This window comes from Scyliorhinus torazame, chromosome 10 (assembly GCF_047496885.1).
Source record: "Scyliorhinus torazame isolate Kashiwa2021f chromosome 10, sScyTor2.1, whole genome shotgun sequence".
In the NCBI taxonomy this organism is placed as follows: domain Eukaryota; kingdom Metazoa; phylum Chordata; class Chondrichthyes; order Carcharhiniformes; family Scyliorhinidae; genus Scyliorhinus; species Scyliorhinus torazame.
The window spans coordinates 93,528,168-93,548,557 of record NC_092716.1 but is presented as its reverse complement, the minus strand read 5'-3'; the positions used below and the strand labels follow the sequence as shown (position 1 = coordinate 93,548,557).

The 20,390-nt window shown below is 46.6% G+C and overlaps 1 protein-coding gene across 1 annotated transcript in view; it reads left to right on the top strand.

Moving 5' to 3' along the window:
• Positions 1–4,213: 4,213 nt before the first annotated feature.
• Positions 4,214–20,390, top strand: part of fa2h (fatty acid 2-hydroxylase) — a 104,720-nt gene continuing 88,543 nt past the window's right edge. The window contains exon 1 of the mRNA XM_072518442.1: positions 4,214–4,684. Within this exon, the coding sequence (XP_072374543.1) occupies positions 4,373–4,684 (312 nt within the window). The 5' untranslated portion in view covers positions 4,214–4,372. The remainder of the gene's footprint in view (positions 4,685–20,390) is intronic.

Sequence of the window (20,390 nt, the reverse complement as noted above, 5' to 3'; positions counted from 1 at the left end):
GCAGTACTGGATTTAATCTTCCTGTTTGCCTAAAGGGGAAATACCACAACCTCCTTACACTATACTGGCTGTAAAATATCACACAAAATAAACAAGGTGCTTATCTTCTTGTATTTTGTTTATTTACACTGAATGAGATCAATCCAGCTAAATCCAAATACTTTACAAAGCATGAAAATACACCAGAGAGTGAAAAATCACTTCAGAAACTTCCTGAAAGTTGGTGGGATTATCAGTCTGTAAGAAAGATTTGTTTTAATACTGACATTGCACAGGTGAGGAACCTGGTTGGTTGTGAGGGCAGGCAAAAGCCTGGGGACGACAGACCCGTGAACCTAACGTCTGTCGTGGGAAGTTGTTCGAAGGTATTCTGAGAGACAGGATTTACAGGCATTGAGAGAAGTATGGACTGATTAGGAACAGTCAGCATGGCTTTGTGAGTGGAAAATCATGGGCTGGATTCTCCGTTTCAGAAGCTAAGTGCCAGCTCAAATGGAGAATTCGCAGGCGTTTTACAACAAAACAATCGGCACCAACCTTCACCATTTCCGGGACTGGTGAGGGGCTAGCAGCGGCGCCAGTTGAAACTCCCGGCTCCCGTGCCAAAAACTGCCGGAGAATGGCCGGTCCCTGACCGCGCATGCGTACTGCGGTGACCTGCAGCGGTTGCGCAGTACAACATGGCGCCAACCGTGCGAGGACCCAACCCGCCATCCGCGACCCCACAGGCCACCCCTGGCCACCCCCCCACCAGTCCCCCCAGCCCACGCGGACGCGTCCCTGGCCAGCGGCATGGATTTTGGCCGAGTGTGGCGGCGCTGGACACAGTCCGCAGCCGCCATGTCAGGTTCCTGACCACTGAGACCACGTGTCCCGTGCAGTCGGGAACTCGGCCCATCGAGTATAGAACATCGCGGGAGGGCCTGCTGATGATGCACCAACGGCGTTGCAACGTCGTACTGTGCGTGATGCGATGACACCATTTTGCAGGGGGTGGAGCATGGCTGACCAGCATCAAACTGGCGTCGACCCCTATTTAGGTGTCTGAGTCGATACTCCGCCTGATCGCCGATTACAATATCGGCGTCAGGTAATGGAGAATCCTGCCCCATGTCTCACGAATTGGATTGAATCTTTTGAAGGGGTAACCAAGAAGGTAGATGTGGGCAGTGCAGTCGACGTTATCTACATGGACTTTAGCAAGGTACCGCATGGTAGGTTGTTGCATAAGGTTAAATCTCACGGACTGTTTCTCAAACTGGAAGCCTGTGATCAGCGGTGTGCCTCGGAGATCCGTGCTGGGTGCACTGTTATTTGTTATTTATTTATTTGGATGAGAATTTAGGAGGCATGGTTAGTAAGTTTGCAGATGACACCAAGATTGGTGGCATAGTGGACAGTGAAGAAGCTTATCTAGGATTGCAATGGGATTTTGATCAATTGGCCAGTGGGCCGATGAATGGCAGATATAGTTTAATTTAGATAAATGTGAGGTGATGCCTTTTGGTCGATCGAATCGGGGCAGGACCTATTCAGTTAATAATAGGGTGTTCGGGAGAGTTATAGAACAAAGAGATCTAGGAGCACAGTTTTATAGCTCCTTGAAAGTGGAGTGACAGGTGGACAGGGTGGTGAAGAAGGCATTCATTGGTTTCATTGGTTAGAACATTGAATACAGGAGTTGGGACATCTTGTTGAAGTTGTACAAGACATTATTTAGGACACACTTGGAATACTGTGTACCGTTCTGGTCACCCTACTACAGAAAGGATATTATTAAACTAGAAAAAGTGCAGAAAAGATTTACTGGTGTCATGTGAGAGTACCTTTAAGAAATGGGTGTTTATTACTGCAGTGATGTCAGAGAGTGGGTGGAGCTGGGCTGTCTGTCAGCTTTTTAATTTTGCTTTAGGCTTTTTGCTGCAGGGTGAGTTTGGTTTCATTTTAGTTTTGGGGAAGCTGAAATCACAGCAGGATGTGTATGAATCTCTGCAAGTTTATGAATGTTCATTTGGGATTTTCAAAGTGGTAACTGCTTTCAATGGTGAATTTAAACCTGATCTTTGTGTTAAAAGGGTCTTTTGTCTTCTGAATGTTGTTTGGGAATTTATTAAGGATTATTTAGTGTTGTATTCTTTGGGGTTTGTATTTGAATTGATGGTTGCTAAGATGTTCACTGTATGTTTTAAAAAGGTTCACTTGAGTTCATAGAATAAACATTGTTTTGCTTTAAAAAATACTTTTCCATTTCTGCCGTACCACACCTGTAGAGTGGGCCGTGTGCTCCCCATACCACAATCTATTAAAAGTTGTGGGTCAGGGCTTGGTAGGTGGCGATGGCGAAGGTTGGAGATGGCGTTCTGCAGGGGCACGAGCCTGAGGGCGCTGGTGATGGCACCGCTGCCGCTCTCGCCGACAAGGTACACCACGGGTCCGGTGGTGGCGGCAACGTTGATGATCTGGGGGCAGTGGAGGCGGCATAGAGGCGAGATGGGAGCCTCGGTTTGGTCCCCGATTCGGGAGAACCATCGATTTGTCCTGGGAAGGATGGACGGGAGGTTTCAGAGCTGGCATCGGGCAGGGATCAGAAGAATGGGGGACCTGTTTATAGGTGGGACATTTGCGAGCCTAGGGGCGCTGGAAGAGAAGTTTGGGTTATCCCCGGGAAATGCGTTCAGGTATATGCAAGTGAAGGCGTTTGTGAGGCGGCAGGTGAGGGAATTCCCGTTGCCCCGGCACAGAGGATTCAGGACAGGGTGATTTCGGGTGTATGGGTCGGAGAAGGCAAGGTTTCGGCGATCTATCAGGAGATGAAAGAGGAGGAGGTTTCGGTAGAGGAGCTAAAGGGCAAGTGGGAGGAGGAGCTTGGGGAGGAGATTGATGAGAGTCTGTGGGCTGATGCCCTGAGTAGGGTTAATTCTTCCTCCTCTTGCGCCAGGCTCTGCGTAATACAATTCAAGGTTGTTCACAGAGCACATATGACAGGGGCGAGGATGAGTAGGTTCTTTGGGGTGGAGGACAAATGTGGGAGGAGCTCGGGGAGTCCGGCAAATCACGTCCACATGTTCTGGTCGTGCCCGACACTGGAGGGGTTTTGGAGGGGTCTTGCGAGGACTATGTCCAAGGTGGTGAAAGTTCATTAAGCTGGAGAGGATAAGGTTTGCCTTACGAGGGTCTGTGCAGGGGTTCTTCAGGCGGTGGCAACCGTTCCTAGACTATCTCGTGGAGCGCTAGGAGGAGGTCAGCAGCAGCAACCCGGGGGGGGGGGGGGTGGCGGGGGGGGGGGGGGGGTCTCTTTCGGGGGGGTATTTGGGCGGGTGGGGGGGGTCCCCAAGGGTACTCTTGAATGTCATATGGGGGGGTTAATATATGCGGGAGAAACCCAATGTATAAGTAGTTTATTATTTTTGATTGTGATGTTTGTGTTCTTTCTTCTTTTTGTTATGGGGGGGGGCTTGTTTGTTAAAACATTTTGTTGGAAAAATTTGAATAAAAATATTTTTTTAAAAAGAAAAAAAAGTTGTGGGTCAGGTGAACTCCATGATACACTTTGGGGTTCTCTAAACCCTGGCCCATAACACTAGGCTGCTACTGGGACTTGATGGTTTGAGATATTTTTAAATAAATTTCAAATGCCCAATTATATATGACAGGCGCTTATGCAAGCTTAGTCAAAAATGAGGATTTTCAAGGAGGAGAGAGGATTAGCCGGGGTGGCCTCAGATCTTCCAGGGGCCATTTAGACCATCAATAACACCTGCCTCCACCCACTTCACCTGATGAAGGTGCAGCGCTCTGAAAGCTTGCGATTTCAAATAAACCTGTTGGACTTTAACCTGGTGCTGTGAGACTTCTTACTGTATCAATAACACGGCGGAGATACAATCCGTGCCTCGACTGATAACTCACTGAACAAGCTTAAAGCAGACGTGGAGGGGAGGGGGCTTGAGAGATGGGAGAGCCAGCAGGTAGACACCCTGAGAGGCCAGAGTTTCCCGCTCAAAGTGCAGCAGCTAAGCTGCTCCAGGTCCAACCTCCTCGCTCTCCAGCAGTGATGGGAGGCGAGATATGGAGGTGGGATGAGGGAGATGGATGGGTGTCTGGTTGTCTTAGTCAACGGAGGAAGTCTCATTAATATGAATGCTGGGCCACATAGTTCGGCAGAGGGCGGGACCGTGTCAGGTGTATGTTGGCGTCATGGCTCATTATGTTAATGCTGGGCAGTGGAGGCGGTCGCGAGTTGTACAGTAGTGGAATGTGAGTATTGGGAGGTGAGGCAAGGCAGGGCAAGGAGCAGTGTAGTGATTAATACAGCCGGAGCTGTAGGATTCCCTACAGCCGGAAAGGAGGACAGCCAGATACACACACAGAGATGGAGAAGAAGCGCTACTTCAGTATAGACGAGGTGCAGCAGCACACGACAGTGGACTCCTGCTGGATCATCCACGAGCGGCGGGTGTACGACGTGTCAGCGTTCATCCAGCGCCACCCGGGCGGCGAACAGATGATCGTCCAGCGGGCGGGCAGGGACGTGAGCCGGGACATGGCAGGACCGCCACACCGACACAGCCCCAACGCCTTGCGCTGGCTGCAGCAGTACTACATTGGGGAGCTGAGGCAGGACAACCAGGTGGAGGAGGACGAGGAGGAAGAGGAGGTGGAAGAATTCGCCCAGAAAAAACAAGTAAGTCGAGAACTTTTAAAAAAAAAGTTTGGGGGTCAACTCACTAAAGTGACCCGGGCCCCTCCCAGTCACCTCTTGCAGCGCCCCCTCCAAGTGACATTTTGTGCAAAGTCATCTTTTCATTAAAGTGAAGAAAACGCGCAATGTTTCTCGCAGACAAAAAAAAAGCAAATTTGGAATCTAAAACCATTTTTTAAAAAACTCTCCGTATGTGAAACTTTTAATACAGTCAGTAAGTGCAGAGTGAGGGATACGGGTCGTGCAGCAATGGAACTAAATCGAGCGGAAAGATTTATGCACAACTTGACAATTAAAATCTTTTGGCTTTGTGTAAACAGCACACCCGGAAGTTCTGGATGCTCTCTCTAGTCTACTGTGACTTACTTCAGTGCCTGTTTTTGTTTTTGTTCGAAAGAAAAAATGCACCTGCTCCAGTACTTGGACTGAGAGAATCCAGGCTGTGTGTGTGGCGAAAAGTGAGAGGCACCGTTTCAATGTTCTCTCGATCAGTGCGGAGAACTGTTTTGAGTCTTTTTTGAAAAAAAAAAAATCTGAGCGAAAGTAAAAGAGAAAAATAGCTTACGCCTGTGGAAAGGGGAAATGGGCTTTAAGAAATACGACGTATTTCATGGCCATTATTTGAGTTTCAGGGATTTGTACCCAGGGGAGGGAGAGTGGATTTGTGCATTGATCCCTGTCGTTGAGAAACAGGTGCAACAGCAAGTCTTTTTTTTTTAAAGGGCGTTAACCGACAGGTTAACAACCAAACCGGTTTAGCAAGTGCATTTATTTCTCGTTTCTCCCGCCCTCCCCCTTTTTGTCGGGAGGGTGTCTGTGGGAGAGAAGATTTGTAAAAATGCATTTAAAATAAATAGACCTTGCTGAAACTGCAAACGCAAAGAAACTCATGCCGGAAGGAATTCTCTAGTTACTGTGAGGAATTGGCCGTGTATTCCATGAATTGCAGGGTCACAGCCCCCCCCCCCCCCCCCCCCCAAGTTTCGAGTGCCACGGTTCAGTCCCTGTGTAAAAGTTGTTCCTATAACACAGCACTGAAATAGAGCACAGGTTTTGTCTGCTTTGTAGGCGAATGAATACATTTATCAAGTTCTGAAATAGCTTGGAAATGTGCGATTAGCAGGAATGGTCAGATTCACCATGGCCTCATACAAGAACGCGGCACAGAAGATCATTATCATGTCTTATCTATGCCAACTCTTTAACAGAACTATCCAATTAGTACCACTCCTCTGCTCTTTCCACATAACCCACTGATTTGTTTTTCCTTTAAGCATAGATCCATTCCATTTTGAAAGCAGCTAATGAATCACCTTCCACCAACCCTTCAGGCATCCTCAATCAGCACCTGTTACTTCCCCCTCCCCAAACCCGGTTGCTTCTGGTTCTCTGCCAATCGCACATTGTTATCAGCGTTCATGTCATTGGGAGCAGTTTCTACTCTTTATTTCTTCTCTCGAAACCATTTGTGCATTTGAACACACCCACCCACCCCTATCAAATCTCCCCTTCCCTGTTCAAAAAGGAGCCCCGGCTTCCCCAGTCTCTGCTCATAACTGAGGCCCCTCATCCTGGGTACATTTTAGTAAATCACTTCCGCACTCTTTTTAAGCCAGCACAGTGGTTAGCACTGTTGCTTCACAGCTCCAGGTTCGATTCCCGGCTTGGGTCACTGTCTGTGCAGAGTCTGCACTTTCTCCCCGTGTCTGCATGGGTTTCCCCCATGTGCTCCGGTTTCCTCCCACAGTCCAAAGATGTGCAGGTTAGGTGGATTGGCCATGATAAATTGCCCTTGGTGTCCAAAAAGGCTAGGTGGGGTTACTGGGTTACGGGAATGAAGTGGAGGCCTGGGCTTAAGTGGGATGCTCTTTCCAGGAGCCGGTGCAGACTTGATGGGCCGAATGGCCTTCACTGTAAATTCTATGACTCTATAAGGCCATGCCACCTGTCTTCCAAATGTAGTGCCCAGAATTGGTTACATTCTCCAACTAAGACCTAACCATGTTCTAACGGTTTGCTATGGCACGCTTGCTTTTGTATCCTCTGCCTCTGAACGGCACCAACGATTCCTACATGCTTTTTCACGAAACAGCTTTGTCAACTTGTCCTGTTACCATCAACAAGTTGTGGGCATATGTTCTCTGGTTTCTTTGCTCCTGTACCCATTTAAAATTATACCATTTAGTTCATAATGCCTCCTTGATCTTGTGCCAAAGAGTATCACTTAACATTCTCTGGGTCAGATTTTGTCTGCCATGTTTGCCGATTTTCCGTAGTCTCTGGCCTTGAGGTATGTTGGTATCCTCTTCATTGTGGTTGCAACATTTCTGGGATTTGTACCGACTGCAAACTTTGAAATTCTGCCCTGAATACCCAAGTCCAGGTCATTAACATGCGCACCAAATAATCTGGAGACCATAAAACCTGATCCTTGGCAATAAAGCTTGCCGTTAAGTATGCACTTTAATAGAGTGAGGTAGTGACAATATGCCTATACTTCTATTGTTTATTATTTTGGAATGGCTGATTTAATTTTAAGAAACAACTATGCTAAAAATAGGGGGGACTGCGTCAAGCAAAGTTACCTCGCGAAAGCTCATATGGTCACTCCCTGGTGTAGAAGAGATGGGGCAGTTTGGTGACAGAGGTGACTTGGAGAAGTTACTTCTTGTGGGACAGGATTGGAGGCAAGGCAATATTTATGAGCAATTATCTAAGATTTTTGTAGATGGGCTCAAATAAAGATTGTAAATGGATAGGTGGTCAAAATGGTACTTTTGGAAGGAATGTTGGGAAGTGGGCACTTTGTAGATGCCTTCCTATTTAAGCCATGATGTGGAGATGCCGGCGTTGGACTGGGGTGAGCACAGTACGAAGTCTTACAACACCAGGTTAAAGTCCAACAGGTTTGTTTCGATGTCACTAGCTTTCGGAGCGCTGGCCCTTCCTCAGGTGAAGATTCACCTGAGGAAGGAGCAGCGCTCCGAAAGCTAGTGACATCGAAACAAACCTGTTGGACTTTAACCTGGTGTTGTAAGACTTCGTACTGTTCCTATTTAAGCACATAATAGCATATTAGAAAACTGCATGAATTGTTCGTGAGCACAGTAAGAGTTTAGCACTGCTGCCTCACGACGCTGAGGACCTGGGTTCGATCCCAACTCTGGATCACCGCCCATGTGGAGTTTGCACATTCTCCCCGTGTCTTTGTGGGTCTCACCTCTACAACCCGAAAAGATGTGCAGGGTCGATGAATTGGCCACGTGAAATTGCCCCTTAATTGGGAAAAAAAGAATTGGGTACTCTAAATTTAAAAAAAAAAAAGAATTGTTCATGATCATGCTGTGCAGACACTAACTTGTATTCCATATAAAACAAATTCTCACTTCATTCTTGGCGTTGAAACCTTGTGGTCGGACTTTTTAGGTCTTTCTGTGCTAAATAACAGGATATTTTCCCTCTTCTACTTGCCACACGATCAACTAGCGTGTACCCTGTCTTCGTACACGTTCTTGAGTTGGGCATATTTTCCATGTTGAGTTAAGATCAGTTGTATTATTTCTCTCAAAATACAAGTCTGCCCTGCATTAATATTTTTACATATTGCTGAATCCATAAATTGGGAGGGACATGGCGAGTTTTTGTTCGAGGCTTAGAGACCCTTTCTTTCAATTATCAGCCCATTGAGAGCGTAGTCTGTCTAATGGTGGGGATGCCACCATGGTTGAGGATGAAATTGCACTGAATGTTTTGGCAATTGTGTTCAATGAACTTGTACGGTTCACAAATGTACATTTTTTGCACCTTTTTAGTGAGACTAGGTTCTTATTACCCATGCTAGATCAGAAGGCACGATCTATAATTGAGAACTTTCAGCGTACTCAAAAGAAGCTACCCTTCGTGTTCCATAGAATCCCTATAGTGCCGAAGAAGGCCATTCGGCCCATTGAGTTTGCACCGACTCTCTGAAAGAGCAGGCCACACTATCCCCATAACCCCACCTTTGGACTGGGGGAGGAAACCCAAGTAGACACTGGGAGAATGTGAAAATTCCACACAGACAGTCGCTCAAGACTGTGATCGAACCCGTGCCCCTGGTGCTGCGAGGCAGCAGTGCTAACCACTGTGCCGTCTCCAGCTCAGTCAGAAATATCACACCTGGCAACACTCTCACCCTTTTTCTCCCTGCACCCCCCAGTCCACCAAATCTCCATGTACAGCCAAAATATTCTGTTGTTCCCCTTAGGCCACTGAAATGTATGAACAAGATGGCAAGAGCTTGTTCATTGGATGCATATATTGGCTCTATGAAGGAAAGGGTTATGCCACTAAAACACTTTTATTTGTTCATAGGACGTTAGAGCTGCCCCAGACCAACATTTATTGCCCATGAGAAGGTGGCAGTGAGTTTTCTCCTTGAACTGCTGAAGTGCTGTAGGAACATGGGTTCCACAATTTAGACCCAGTGACAGTGAAAGAACGGCAATATATTTCCAGATGGCGTGTGATGGGGGTGAGGGGGCAACCTCCAGGTGGTGCTGTTTCCATGTATCTGATGCCCTTGTCCTTCTGGATGGTGGAAGTTGAAACATGCTGGCGAAGGAGCCTTGATGAGATACTGCAGTGCATCTTGTGGATGGTACACACTGCACTGTTGTCACTGTGCGGTTGTGAATGATGGATGGGGTGACCATCAAGAGGGCTTTTTTTTCCCCTATTAATTCATGGAATGTGGATGTTGCTGGCTGGGCCAGCATTTATTGCCTCTCCCTAATTGCCTTTGAATTGAGTGGCAGAGAATCAACCGGATTTGTCAGACCAAGTTAAGGGATGAGAGATTCCCTTCCCTCACAGGCATTAGTGAACCAGATGTGTTTTTTTTTTAAAGAAGTGGTCATGGTCACCATTAGACCTCTAATTCCAGATTTTCTGATTTATTGAATTCAAATGTCACAATTTATCATGGTGGAATTCTAACCTGGATCCCAAGAGCTTTAACCTGGGTGTCTGGATTCCTAGTCCAGTGAAAGTACCACTATGCCACTGCTTACCATTTGGACTGGATGTTGTTGAGCTTCGTGAACAGAGACGTTAGTACAATCGAACGGCCTCCCCACTCGGTAATGTGGTGAGGCCGTTCAGTCTCATGGGCGACCTTTCACGAGTTCTTAACGCCTCGCAAGATCACATATTTAAGTGAACCATTAGGCTAATTTAAATGTGCCGGCCCCCAATTCTCCCGGGCCTGGGAACTAAAGCCCATGCCTGGGAGACTTCACAATGGCGCCGCTTAGCACTGGTCCACGCAAATGTGGACCTGGTGTAATGGCATTTGGGGTGTCTCTCAGGCCATTGGAGATCCCTGGGTAGACAGGGCAGGGTCCCACCCTGGCTCTCCTCCTGGCCCCAGGCACCTTGGCAGTGCCAGACTGGCACCTTGGCACTGCCACCCTGGCATTGCCAAGGCTCTTGGATAGCACTGCCAGGCTGATGGGGCACTGTCAAGATTGCACTGAAAGGGGGGGATAAGGAGGTATGAAGGGTGAGGGTCCTGAAAAGGAGGGGGGCTTAAAGATGAGGGGGTGGGGCAGCATGAAAATGGGGAAGGGGGCCCTCAGCGGCCCAATAGCAGGGTGTACTCACTTGGGGGATGTGGGCTAATGCTCATGTGTTTTTCTTGGGGGCGGGGGGGGGGGGGGGGGGTGAAATGCCCGTGGGTGTGGGGGACCCTCAAGCTCACTTGGAGATCTGGGCACCCTTTCTAAGTGGCAACCCAACCTTGAGGAGCTGGTCTTGCCAGTGAGTCCAGCTCTACATTGCTGAAAAAAGGTGGGCTAGGGTGGACCAGAACAACCCAAGATCCAAAAGAATGACTAAGTGTCAGTAAATATCAGTATGGATCTCACCGAAAAGGCCGACGAAAAACACCCCTCCAAACTTGCCCAGAATGACACTTAAATATTTTTCTGTTAAATTGCGCACATGTGGTGAGTTGTTCGCCACAGAATTATCGGCCTTTGACCTGCTTTTATAGTCACGATATTTCTCAGGCTGGTCCAGTTCAGTTTCGGGTCAATGATAGCCCATAGGATCTTGACAATGAAGGATTCAGCAATGGCAGTGTCATGGGGAGATGAATACATTCTGTCTTGTTGGAGGTAGTTATTGTTCGCACCACAAGTCCCAGGCAATCATCCCAATCCTGAAAAATGTCCAGTTCTTAACCATGTGCACATGAACTGCTTCAGTATCTGAGGATTGGTGCACTTATTGTGCAATAATCTGTGAACATCCCGACTTCTGGTCTTATGATGGAGGAAGGTCATTGTCTTATCACATGCTGCCTTGATATCAAGGGTAGTCACACTCGCCTCGTCTCTAGAATTCAGCTCTTTGTGTCTGTGTGATCAAGTTGCAATGAGGTCAGGAGCTAAGTGGCCCTGATGGACCCAAACTGAGTGTCAGTGATAGGTTATTGCTGAGTGAGTACAGCTTGATAGCCCTGTCAATCTCACACTTTGATGGGGCAGTAATGACCAGATTGGATTTCTCCTGCTCCTGCAGGAGATAACGGGGCAATTTTCCACATTGCCGGAAAGATGCCGGCGTGCTAGCCATACTGGAACAGCTTGACTAAGGGCATGGCTAGCTCTGGAGTAAAAGACTTCAGTACTATTCTCTCCATGTTGTTGGAGCCCAAAGCCTTTGCAGAACCTAGTGACTTGAGTGGTTTCTTGATATCATGTCGAGTGAATTGAACTGTGATTCTGGGGTCCTCGGGTGGCTTGAGATGGATCATTCAGTTGGCACTTTTGGCAGTAGATGGTTGCAAGTGTTGCATTGATCTGCTAGACTCTCCCATTACTGAGGAAGGGGATATTTGTGGAGCCTGCTGCTCGAGTGAGTTGTTTAATTGTCCACCACTATTCACAACTGGATGTGGCAGGACTGCAGAGCTTGGATCTGATCCATTGATTATAGGATTGATTTGCTTTGCCCATCGCATGCAGCTTCTGTCTGTCATGCAGGTAGTCAATCCTGTGTTGAAGTTCCACTAGATTGACACCTCATATTTCGGTGTACCTTGTGATGTTTCTGGCAGGCCCTCCTGCACTCTCCATTGAATTTCTGTTGGATTCCAGCACCATGGGCGATTCAAAAGCATTTTTATGTCACAGATGGTTTGTCAGCAATTTAGCAGAATTTAGGATTATGTCGGGCTTTTAAAAGTTGGGAGTTGCTGGACAGGGTGAGTAGAAAACGTTAATTATATGGATGTAGAGTACAATACCATGTTTTATGTGAGCAGCACTGACGAGGCTGTAATGATTGCTCACCCCCAGGTTCCTCACGGGCAAGAAGAATCCACCATGTAGTCCAGACTGGGTCGAATTTGCAGGTTTCTTTCCCTGAGCTACTTGAGATTTTACAACAACTAGTCCATAAATTACTAGTTTTCGGAATGAAATCTGAAGTCAAGACCTCAAGTTGTTTAGCCCAGTACAACCGCCTACTGCTTTTGCTATGTAAATTTTTATTAAGGGAAATAGAAGGGAGTTGAGAGTTGCCATCTCAATGGTTCAGTCTCAGAATTGAGTTGGAAAGCTACGGGTTCCAACTTCACTCCAGAGATGTGAGTCCATGATAATACGTCAGTGCAGTACTGCGGAAATACTGCACATACTTTCAGTTGCAATGCGAATCAAAAAGCCCTGATTCTCCCCCCAGGTGAGCTGAAGCAATCCCTTGATGCTTCTAAAAACAACAAGGGAAGTCTCCATGTTCTAGAAAACATCCATCCCTCGCCAAACATCACAAGCAGATCACCTAGTTTGTCACATTCCAATAATAACTACATTTCAGAAACATCCATTATCTGTGATAGGTGCTAAAGTAAAGTAACGTCACCATAATCCCAGATGACCATGGGTTGCTTTCCCTTTTGAGGGGGGAGAGCTGACTGGTGGTGATTTAACCTGAGGGTCACCACACCTCAGGCAAGGGGCAAGGTTGAGAAGGCAGGACCTAAATTGAATCGGCGCTGTTGGCCTTGCTCTGCATCACGAACCAGCTGTGTAGCCAACTGAGGTAACTGGCCATGGGTGCTATAGAAATGCAAGCGCCCTAAAAATAACCACTTTTCTGCATTGATTGAAATTGTGGCTTTTCAAAAAATTTAGAGTACCCAATTAATTTTTCCAATTAAGGGGCAATTTAGCATGGCCAATGCACCTATCCTGTACATCTTTAGGTTGTGGGGGCGAAACCCACGCAAACATGGTGAGAATGTGGAAACTCCACAGGACAGTGACCCAGAGCTGGGATCGAACCTGGGACCTCGGCACCGTGAGATTGCAATGCTAACCACTGCGCCACTGTACTGCCCGAAATTGCGGCTGTTAACAAATCTGTTTTTATTTTTCTTCTCCCTTTGCATGCCCCCATCACACAGACATTTTATTCAGATTGTTACGTTACTCATTCCGTTGACTACTTATTGTTGGAGCTCTAATTAACTTTGAAAACTAGGATTTAACCTCAAAGGGTAAAGTGCGCCTTAAAAATCACCCCATTGGTTCACTTGTTTTCTCAGATACAGTTGAGTGGACCACCAAGTCGGACATGCTTTCAGTAACCTAAGTGTATATGCTTCAGATCTAATATACTTTTCTACATGGTATATGTTTTTATTCTCTTCTATTTCTGGAGAACTGGATTGTTTTATGGAGATGGACCGAGATCAAACATTGGCTCTGAGGTTTAATGGATCTGCATGTGCATATGAGTTCAGCATTCCTCTGGAAAACTAAAGGTGCCTTTTTATCCTGTTGGAGCCATTGAATTGAGGGACCTCTCTACGATTTCAGGATTGACCGCTCTGTAGACTCATTAAAAGATAGGCTGTTTAAATCTGAAACAGCTAACTTTGTGGACAGCTTGTTCCCTTGGTACGAATAACAGAGCTTTACAGAGAAGTGATTTAAAACATACAGTGCAGCGAAGTTATTCTCTTAAAACAGGGTGTGATGTTTATTTGTATTGTACTTCAGTGCCTCTATGACCTGAACTGCAGGATATCTCTTCATATTGGTGCAGGAGGAGTACGGCACATGAGTGGCTGCAAAAGAGGCTGGCAGTGGGCTTCAGCCAGTTTTTATTTGGTTCATTGGTCAACTGAAACAAGGCATTGTGGGTGGTGGTAGTTTGTTACAGTCCACTCTTGAATCCAAGTTGCTGTTGCAAAATACACTTTTAACATGCATGTTGCAGTCTGGAGCTATGGATAGTGTAGTAGAGACTCCCAATATTCTTTCCATCTGACTCCATTACTGACCAGGAATCCCTCTTGCTTTTATTTCCCGCTGTTGGAATGTGTTGGAAGGACTTTAGGAACTTTCAAGTGGTTATTGGATAGTCACATGGAGCACACCAGAATGACAGGGAGTGGGATAGTTTGATCTTGGTTTCGGACAATGCTCGGCACAACATCGAGGGCCGAAGAGCCTGTTCTGTGCTGTACTGTTCTACGATCTATGATTTGGTATTCAAACTGTTTGGCCATGTTATGGGCACTGCTTCCTTGGCTATTAAGTCCTCAGGTGGGACTCTGATACAGAGCTGGCTGAGGTTGGGGCACCACCCACTGTGCTACAAGACCTCCCCACCCACAACTGGGAGCCATGAGCAAATATCTTTTTCTCCTGAATCTCTGAGCACCCAATCCTATCACTCAGCCAGTTACTTGCTCCTTTCCTCTTGCTATTGTTTCCCTTTCCACGTCCCCTCATACTTGGCTGCAGTGTAGGGATTGACTTAACTAGACAGAGCTTTTTTGAGGGGGTGATTGAGGGGGTGATTGTGGGTTTGAAGCTACGGAAGTGCGTTATCTGGCCAAGCTCCTTGACGTGGGTGTTTGGTAACTTTGCTTTGGCGCTACTGATATGTTCCAGAGGCAAACCTCGGGCTAAGACTCTAATATTGGCATCATGATGCATGATCTCAAAGTTTTGAGTTGAAATGCAAGATGTGGATGTATTTGTTAAAACAGAGCAACGCTGATGTGTTTTAGTTGTCTGAGACAAACTGGCAGGTGAGCCTGAGCTCTGATCTGATGGTGGCTTGTCAGTGGTGTAAAAGCATTCATGTTACCTCCTGAAGTTTCCACTGAATAAAAACCTGTTGTCATTTGAGGCAGAGGAGAATCAGCAACATGTGTTTGTACAGCTTTTAACATGAGTGCCAAGGAGATGGATGTTTGAAAAGCACATGCTGAGTTAGGAAGGGTGGGGTTAGGAGTTACAGCTTGATCATATGACTACTTAAGGACCATGCAGAATTTTAGGCATCTAATTTCAAAGTTCTGTGTAGATGTTTCACTGCTGAACAAAGCAGTTGTTGAATGTGAAGTTTATCCCAAATTCTCTGGATGAAATCTGGAAACAGTTCAATCGTCACCAAGCTAGATGCAAATAGAGGTTTTTGGCAGCTCCTCCATGAAAAGCCTGGATCTTGCAACCTTTACACCGTTGGAGAAGTCTTGTTTCAGCAGATTACCCTTCAGCACCACAAATCTTCCAGTGGCTATGTGCAAGTAACCCAGAAGGACTAGCTGGGATTGTATGTCACATGGATTATGTCCTGATCCATGGATCCACTCAGAACAGAGTGAGCTGTGCTACAATGCCTGCAGGAAGCAAGACTTGTGTTCAACAACAAATGTGAATTCTTGCTGACCGTCAAGTTCTTTGGGTATATTGTGGAAGCATCTGGTAGTTGGTCCACAGAAGACAGCAATAAAGGAATTTGCAGCTCCTTGGACCATGACTTTGAGTTCCAAATATTCCTAGGTATGGTAAACCGAGTTAATAAATTCCTGCCCAATTTAGCTGTGCCATCACGCCTACTATTACGACAAGGCAATAAATGGTGCTGGGAGGAATCCAACAGATGTCTTTTGAGAAAATCAAAGGGTCTCATATCACCTGATATTTTATCTCACTATGACCCAGAACTACCTATTATTGCTGCAGATGCAGGATTGGGAGCTGTACTCTTTTTCAGATGCAGGCAGATGGAAAGCTTGGAGCAGTTTACTGCATGCCCCACTCAATAACAATAGATTGAACAGAAATGTGCAGTAACTAGGAGGGGGGGAAAGCGTTGGGCAGCACGGTAGCATAGTGGTTAGCACAATTGCTTCACAGCTCCAGGGTCCCAGGTTCGATTCCCGGCTTGGGTCACTGTCTGTGCGGAGTCTGCACGTTCTCCCCGTGTGTGCGTGGGTTTCCTCCGGGTGCTCCAGTTTCCCCCCACAGTCCAAAGATGTGCAGGTTAAGTGGATTGGCCATGCTAAATTGTCCTTCATGTCCAAACATTGCCCTTACTGTTGGGTGGGGTAACGTTGGAAGGGTGGGGGGGTTGGCTGGTTCTGTGAGTACAAAGAGCTCTGAACTCGGTTTTAGAATCAGTGGGAATAATTCTGGTGTTTGGATTGATGATATAACTGGCAATGTAGGTGGTGCGGTACTGTACCGCATCATTTTGGTCAAGATTATGATGGGGTAGCTTCAGAGTTCAGTAGCTCACAACTGCTTCTGATATATTTAGGCTAGTGAAGGGCAAAAATGTTAACTTTGTTTGAGATCACCCTGCAGTGACTCTTACTGGAAAGACCATCGGTATCGCATTTGGTTTCAGAAATGTTTGAGTAACTTGTCTGTTGTTACTTGTGAACCTGAGTCATTCGGCGGGAGTCTCTATTCTTGAGACTAGCCGGGGCAGGATTGGTGGAGTTCCTCGACAGCAAAATTGGCGCCGCACCTGGACCGACTTCAGCGACTGGTAAGGGACTAGTACTGGCACCACGTGGAACCCAATCAATTTCATTGAAAAATGGTGGAGGATTTGCTGGGCCTGTGATTGACACTTGGGGGAGGCTGACGAGCTGAAGCCGCATATGCACACTCCACTCCCCACACACGCTCATCCCAGCCAACACAATGGCACTTGTAGCGCTGGAGTGTGCCCATCCTGCTGATGGGTCGGCTGGGGCCTGAGAACACCTAGGGGGTGCCCTGGAGGGACAAGCATAAGACCTGCGGCCCTAAGTTCACAGTGGGCAGTCAACGGCGTGCGCAGCTGCATGGCTGCATTGCAAGCTGCGGCAATGGTGTTCCGTCTCCACCCCGACCCCACAGCCCACCTCCTGACCACACCCCGCTACTCCCCGGCCCTGGCAGAAGCCCCCCCGCCAGCGGCACAACTGTCTGCAAACTATGGCGATGTTGTAAGGGAGGCGGTGGCAGTGATATTGTCACATGACTAGTAATCCAGAAACCCAGAGTAACGCTGTGGGGTTCCAGGTTCAAATCCCACCACCTCAGATGGTGAAATTTGAATTAAATAATTAAACGTGAAGGCAGCACGGTGGCACAGTGGTTAGCACTGCTGCCTCACAACGCTAAGGACCCGGGTTCGATCCCGGCTCCGGATCACTGTTCACGTGGAGTTTGCACATTCTCCATGTGTTCGCGTGGATTGCACCCGCACAACCCAAAGATGTGTAGGCTAGGTGGATTGGCCAAGCTAAATTGCCCCTTAATTGGGAAAAAAAATAATTGGGCACTCTAAATTTAAAAAAAAAAAAAAATTAGAAGTCAATGATGACCATGAAACCATCGTCGGTTGTTGTAAAAACCCATCTGGTTCACTAATGTCCTTTAGGGAAGGAAATCTGCCATCCTTATCTTGTCTTGGCTACAAGTGACTTCAGACCCACAGCAATGTGGTTGACTCTTAATTGCCCCATCATGGGCAACTGGGGATGGGCAATAAATGCCAGTGACGCCCACATCCCATGAACAAACAAAAAAACGTTTCATACCCCCTCCTCTCTCTCCCTCAGCAGCCATGGCGCCTGTTTCACGATTTTTAAAAGCACAAGTGAACCTCACCATCGGGAATTCTCCACAGTGAAAGCGGAGAATCGAGGCACAGGAGAATACCGGATCGGGCCCGCTAATGATATGCCAAGGGTGTTTACTGAACATGCGTTTTGGAACGCATTGACGCCACTGTCGAGGTGATGGGGAATTGCGATTTATCGTGCAACAGGCGCCTGCCACGATTTCTGCATTAGAACTGATTCTCTGCCCAATCGCGGTTCCCGATTCCAGCATCAGCTGACGGAGAATCCTGCCCAGCCCAATGTTTAGTGATCAAGAGCAAATGTGGAAAATCTAAACTTTTTATCCAAGTTATATTGGACTTCACTAATATTCACTTCTGTTAATTAGAATTCATTGGAATTCTAACTGTTTACATTGCAAATAATCTATATTTCCTTGGTTCCTGGTGCACTAACATTTGCACTTTTTCCATCTTCTTCTTGGGCTGTCCTTCGGAGTCTAGGAGGATGACTAGCTTCCACACTAAAGGTGAGTTCTCGGGTGACTGAGGAGTCCAATGCATGACCTGCAGTCTCTGCCACAGGTGCGAAAGACGATGGTTGGAGGAATGGGTGGGTGGGGTGCCTGGGTTGCCATGCACTCATTTTGCTGTCGATGCCTGGCTTCGGCTTGCTCTCAGTGACAAAATCTGGCTCCTTCCCGGATACTTTTTTTCCGCTTTGGATGGTCTTAGGCCAGTGACTCACAGATGTTGGTGGGGATGTTGAATTTTTTCCTGGAGGCTTGGAATGTCCTGGAAGCATTTCCTCTGCCCTCATAGGGCTTCCTTGCCGTGTTGAAGCTCCGAGTAGAGCATTCGTTTTGAGAGTCTTGTGTTAGGCATACAGGCAATGTGGTTCACCCAGCAGAACTAATCGAGTGTGATCAATGTTTCGATGATGGGGTGTTGACCTAGTGAGAACACTTGACGTTAATGTGTCTTTTCAGCCAATGGATTTACAGGATCTTGTGGAGAGGCAGCACTGGTGGCACTTCTCCAGGATTTTGAGGTACCAGCTATACATTGTCCAGCTCAGAGTGATAACTGTCCTCCTAATGTAACCATACTGCAAGAAGAGATGGGTAGCATTTTGAGACATTTTTGACCATCTTGATTTATCTCTCCTACCACCCCCCAATGTGCAGGCCCATGACTTATGCATCACATCAATGACCTTTCTATGTGTGGTGGTTACGGTTGTCAACTCTCCGGATATTAAAAGATAAATCTCTGGACACTGCTGTGAGCAATGCAGAGAAAAATCAGATGAGTGATTTTTAAAAGCACCTTTCATTTCATTTTACTTTTGAACATTTAAAAAAATATATATACTGGAAGTTGGGTAAAAAACTATTTGGTTGAATGGAAGGGCTGGAGGCGAAAGTGACTAAACCACTCCTAGTAGTGGAACTCAAACCTTTTTTTAGTCAGAAAATAATGAGAGTCCGCATTGCCTGCAGCAGGATTTAGTTTGTTGAGGTGGCACCTCCTTTTTAAGTAAGTCTCAATGGCTCCTGGACAAAGTAATGTTGCCTCATCTTTCTTGCAGCTGACTTTGACTATAATGGGTAAATGTACTTCAAATATATACCCCAAGCATAGGCAAGGTGCAGGCATGGACATAACTTATCTTGGAGAAGAGTTGCCTTTGTGAGGCAGAATGATAGTTATCCATCAGACCTTTGCGAAGATTATGGGGAGTAAAATAATTGGAATTCAACCTGGTAGGGAGAGGAGGATTTATTATTGTCAAGGAATGTTGTTAATCCGAGCATCTTGAATGCAGTATTATCCATATATTTACATATCCAACAGTTAAACACATTGTACATGGTGGACTAGGCGAAGCTTTTTCTACTTTGCTCCAACTCTATACTTGCAGCTTCAGCACAGTTTCTGCATGTGTATGACTGAGCAGCTTGTCTAGATATTCAGAAGTTATTTGTTACTCAGTTTGAAGGTTTTAATGTTCAAAAACATACTTTGTTTGCCAGCGACAGCAGAGCGAATAATTTGGGATTCTCCATTGGTAGTTTTAAACAGACAATCCCAGTTGAAAATATCTTTAAAATATTCTCAATACACCAACAAAGAACCAAAGTGTGAAATGAGAGAGGCCATTCCTGTCATCAAGCTATATCTTCACATGTGATGTCCTATTGTGGACTTTGGCCCCATCTGTTTAATCCCCTTTAGGGAACGTTCTGTGCACAATACTCCCTAATCCCCAAACGTGGTTATGCAACACTCCAGAATAGTTATCCACCCTTGCATCTCCACTGACACCCCTGATGTAACGTTCTCACAACAACAACATCTCCATAACCTGGCAGTGTGGCAGGCAGCCACACTATTGGATTGCTCCAATATGCAGCCTGCTGTAGTCGCCAACTGCTCTGGGTATTAAAAAATATATATTTTTCTCCAATTAAGGGGCAATTTACCGTGGTCAATGCACCTATCCTGCACAGTTTAGGATTATGGGGGTGAGACCCACACAGGCACGGAGAATGTGCAAACTCCACACAGGCCGGAATCGAACCCGGGTCCTCAGTGCCGTGTGGCAGCAGTGCTAACCACTGTGCCATCATGCCACCCACTGCTCTGGGTATTTTCTGTTTGAAATGCCTTTTTTCTTTTGCGACCGCCTTTCCATTTCTCGAACTATTAATTGCTTTGGTGGGTTATGTGATATTTGGAACCCAGTGGGGGCTTTTGTCCAAGCGACCATTTTGTGTGA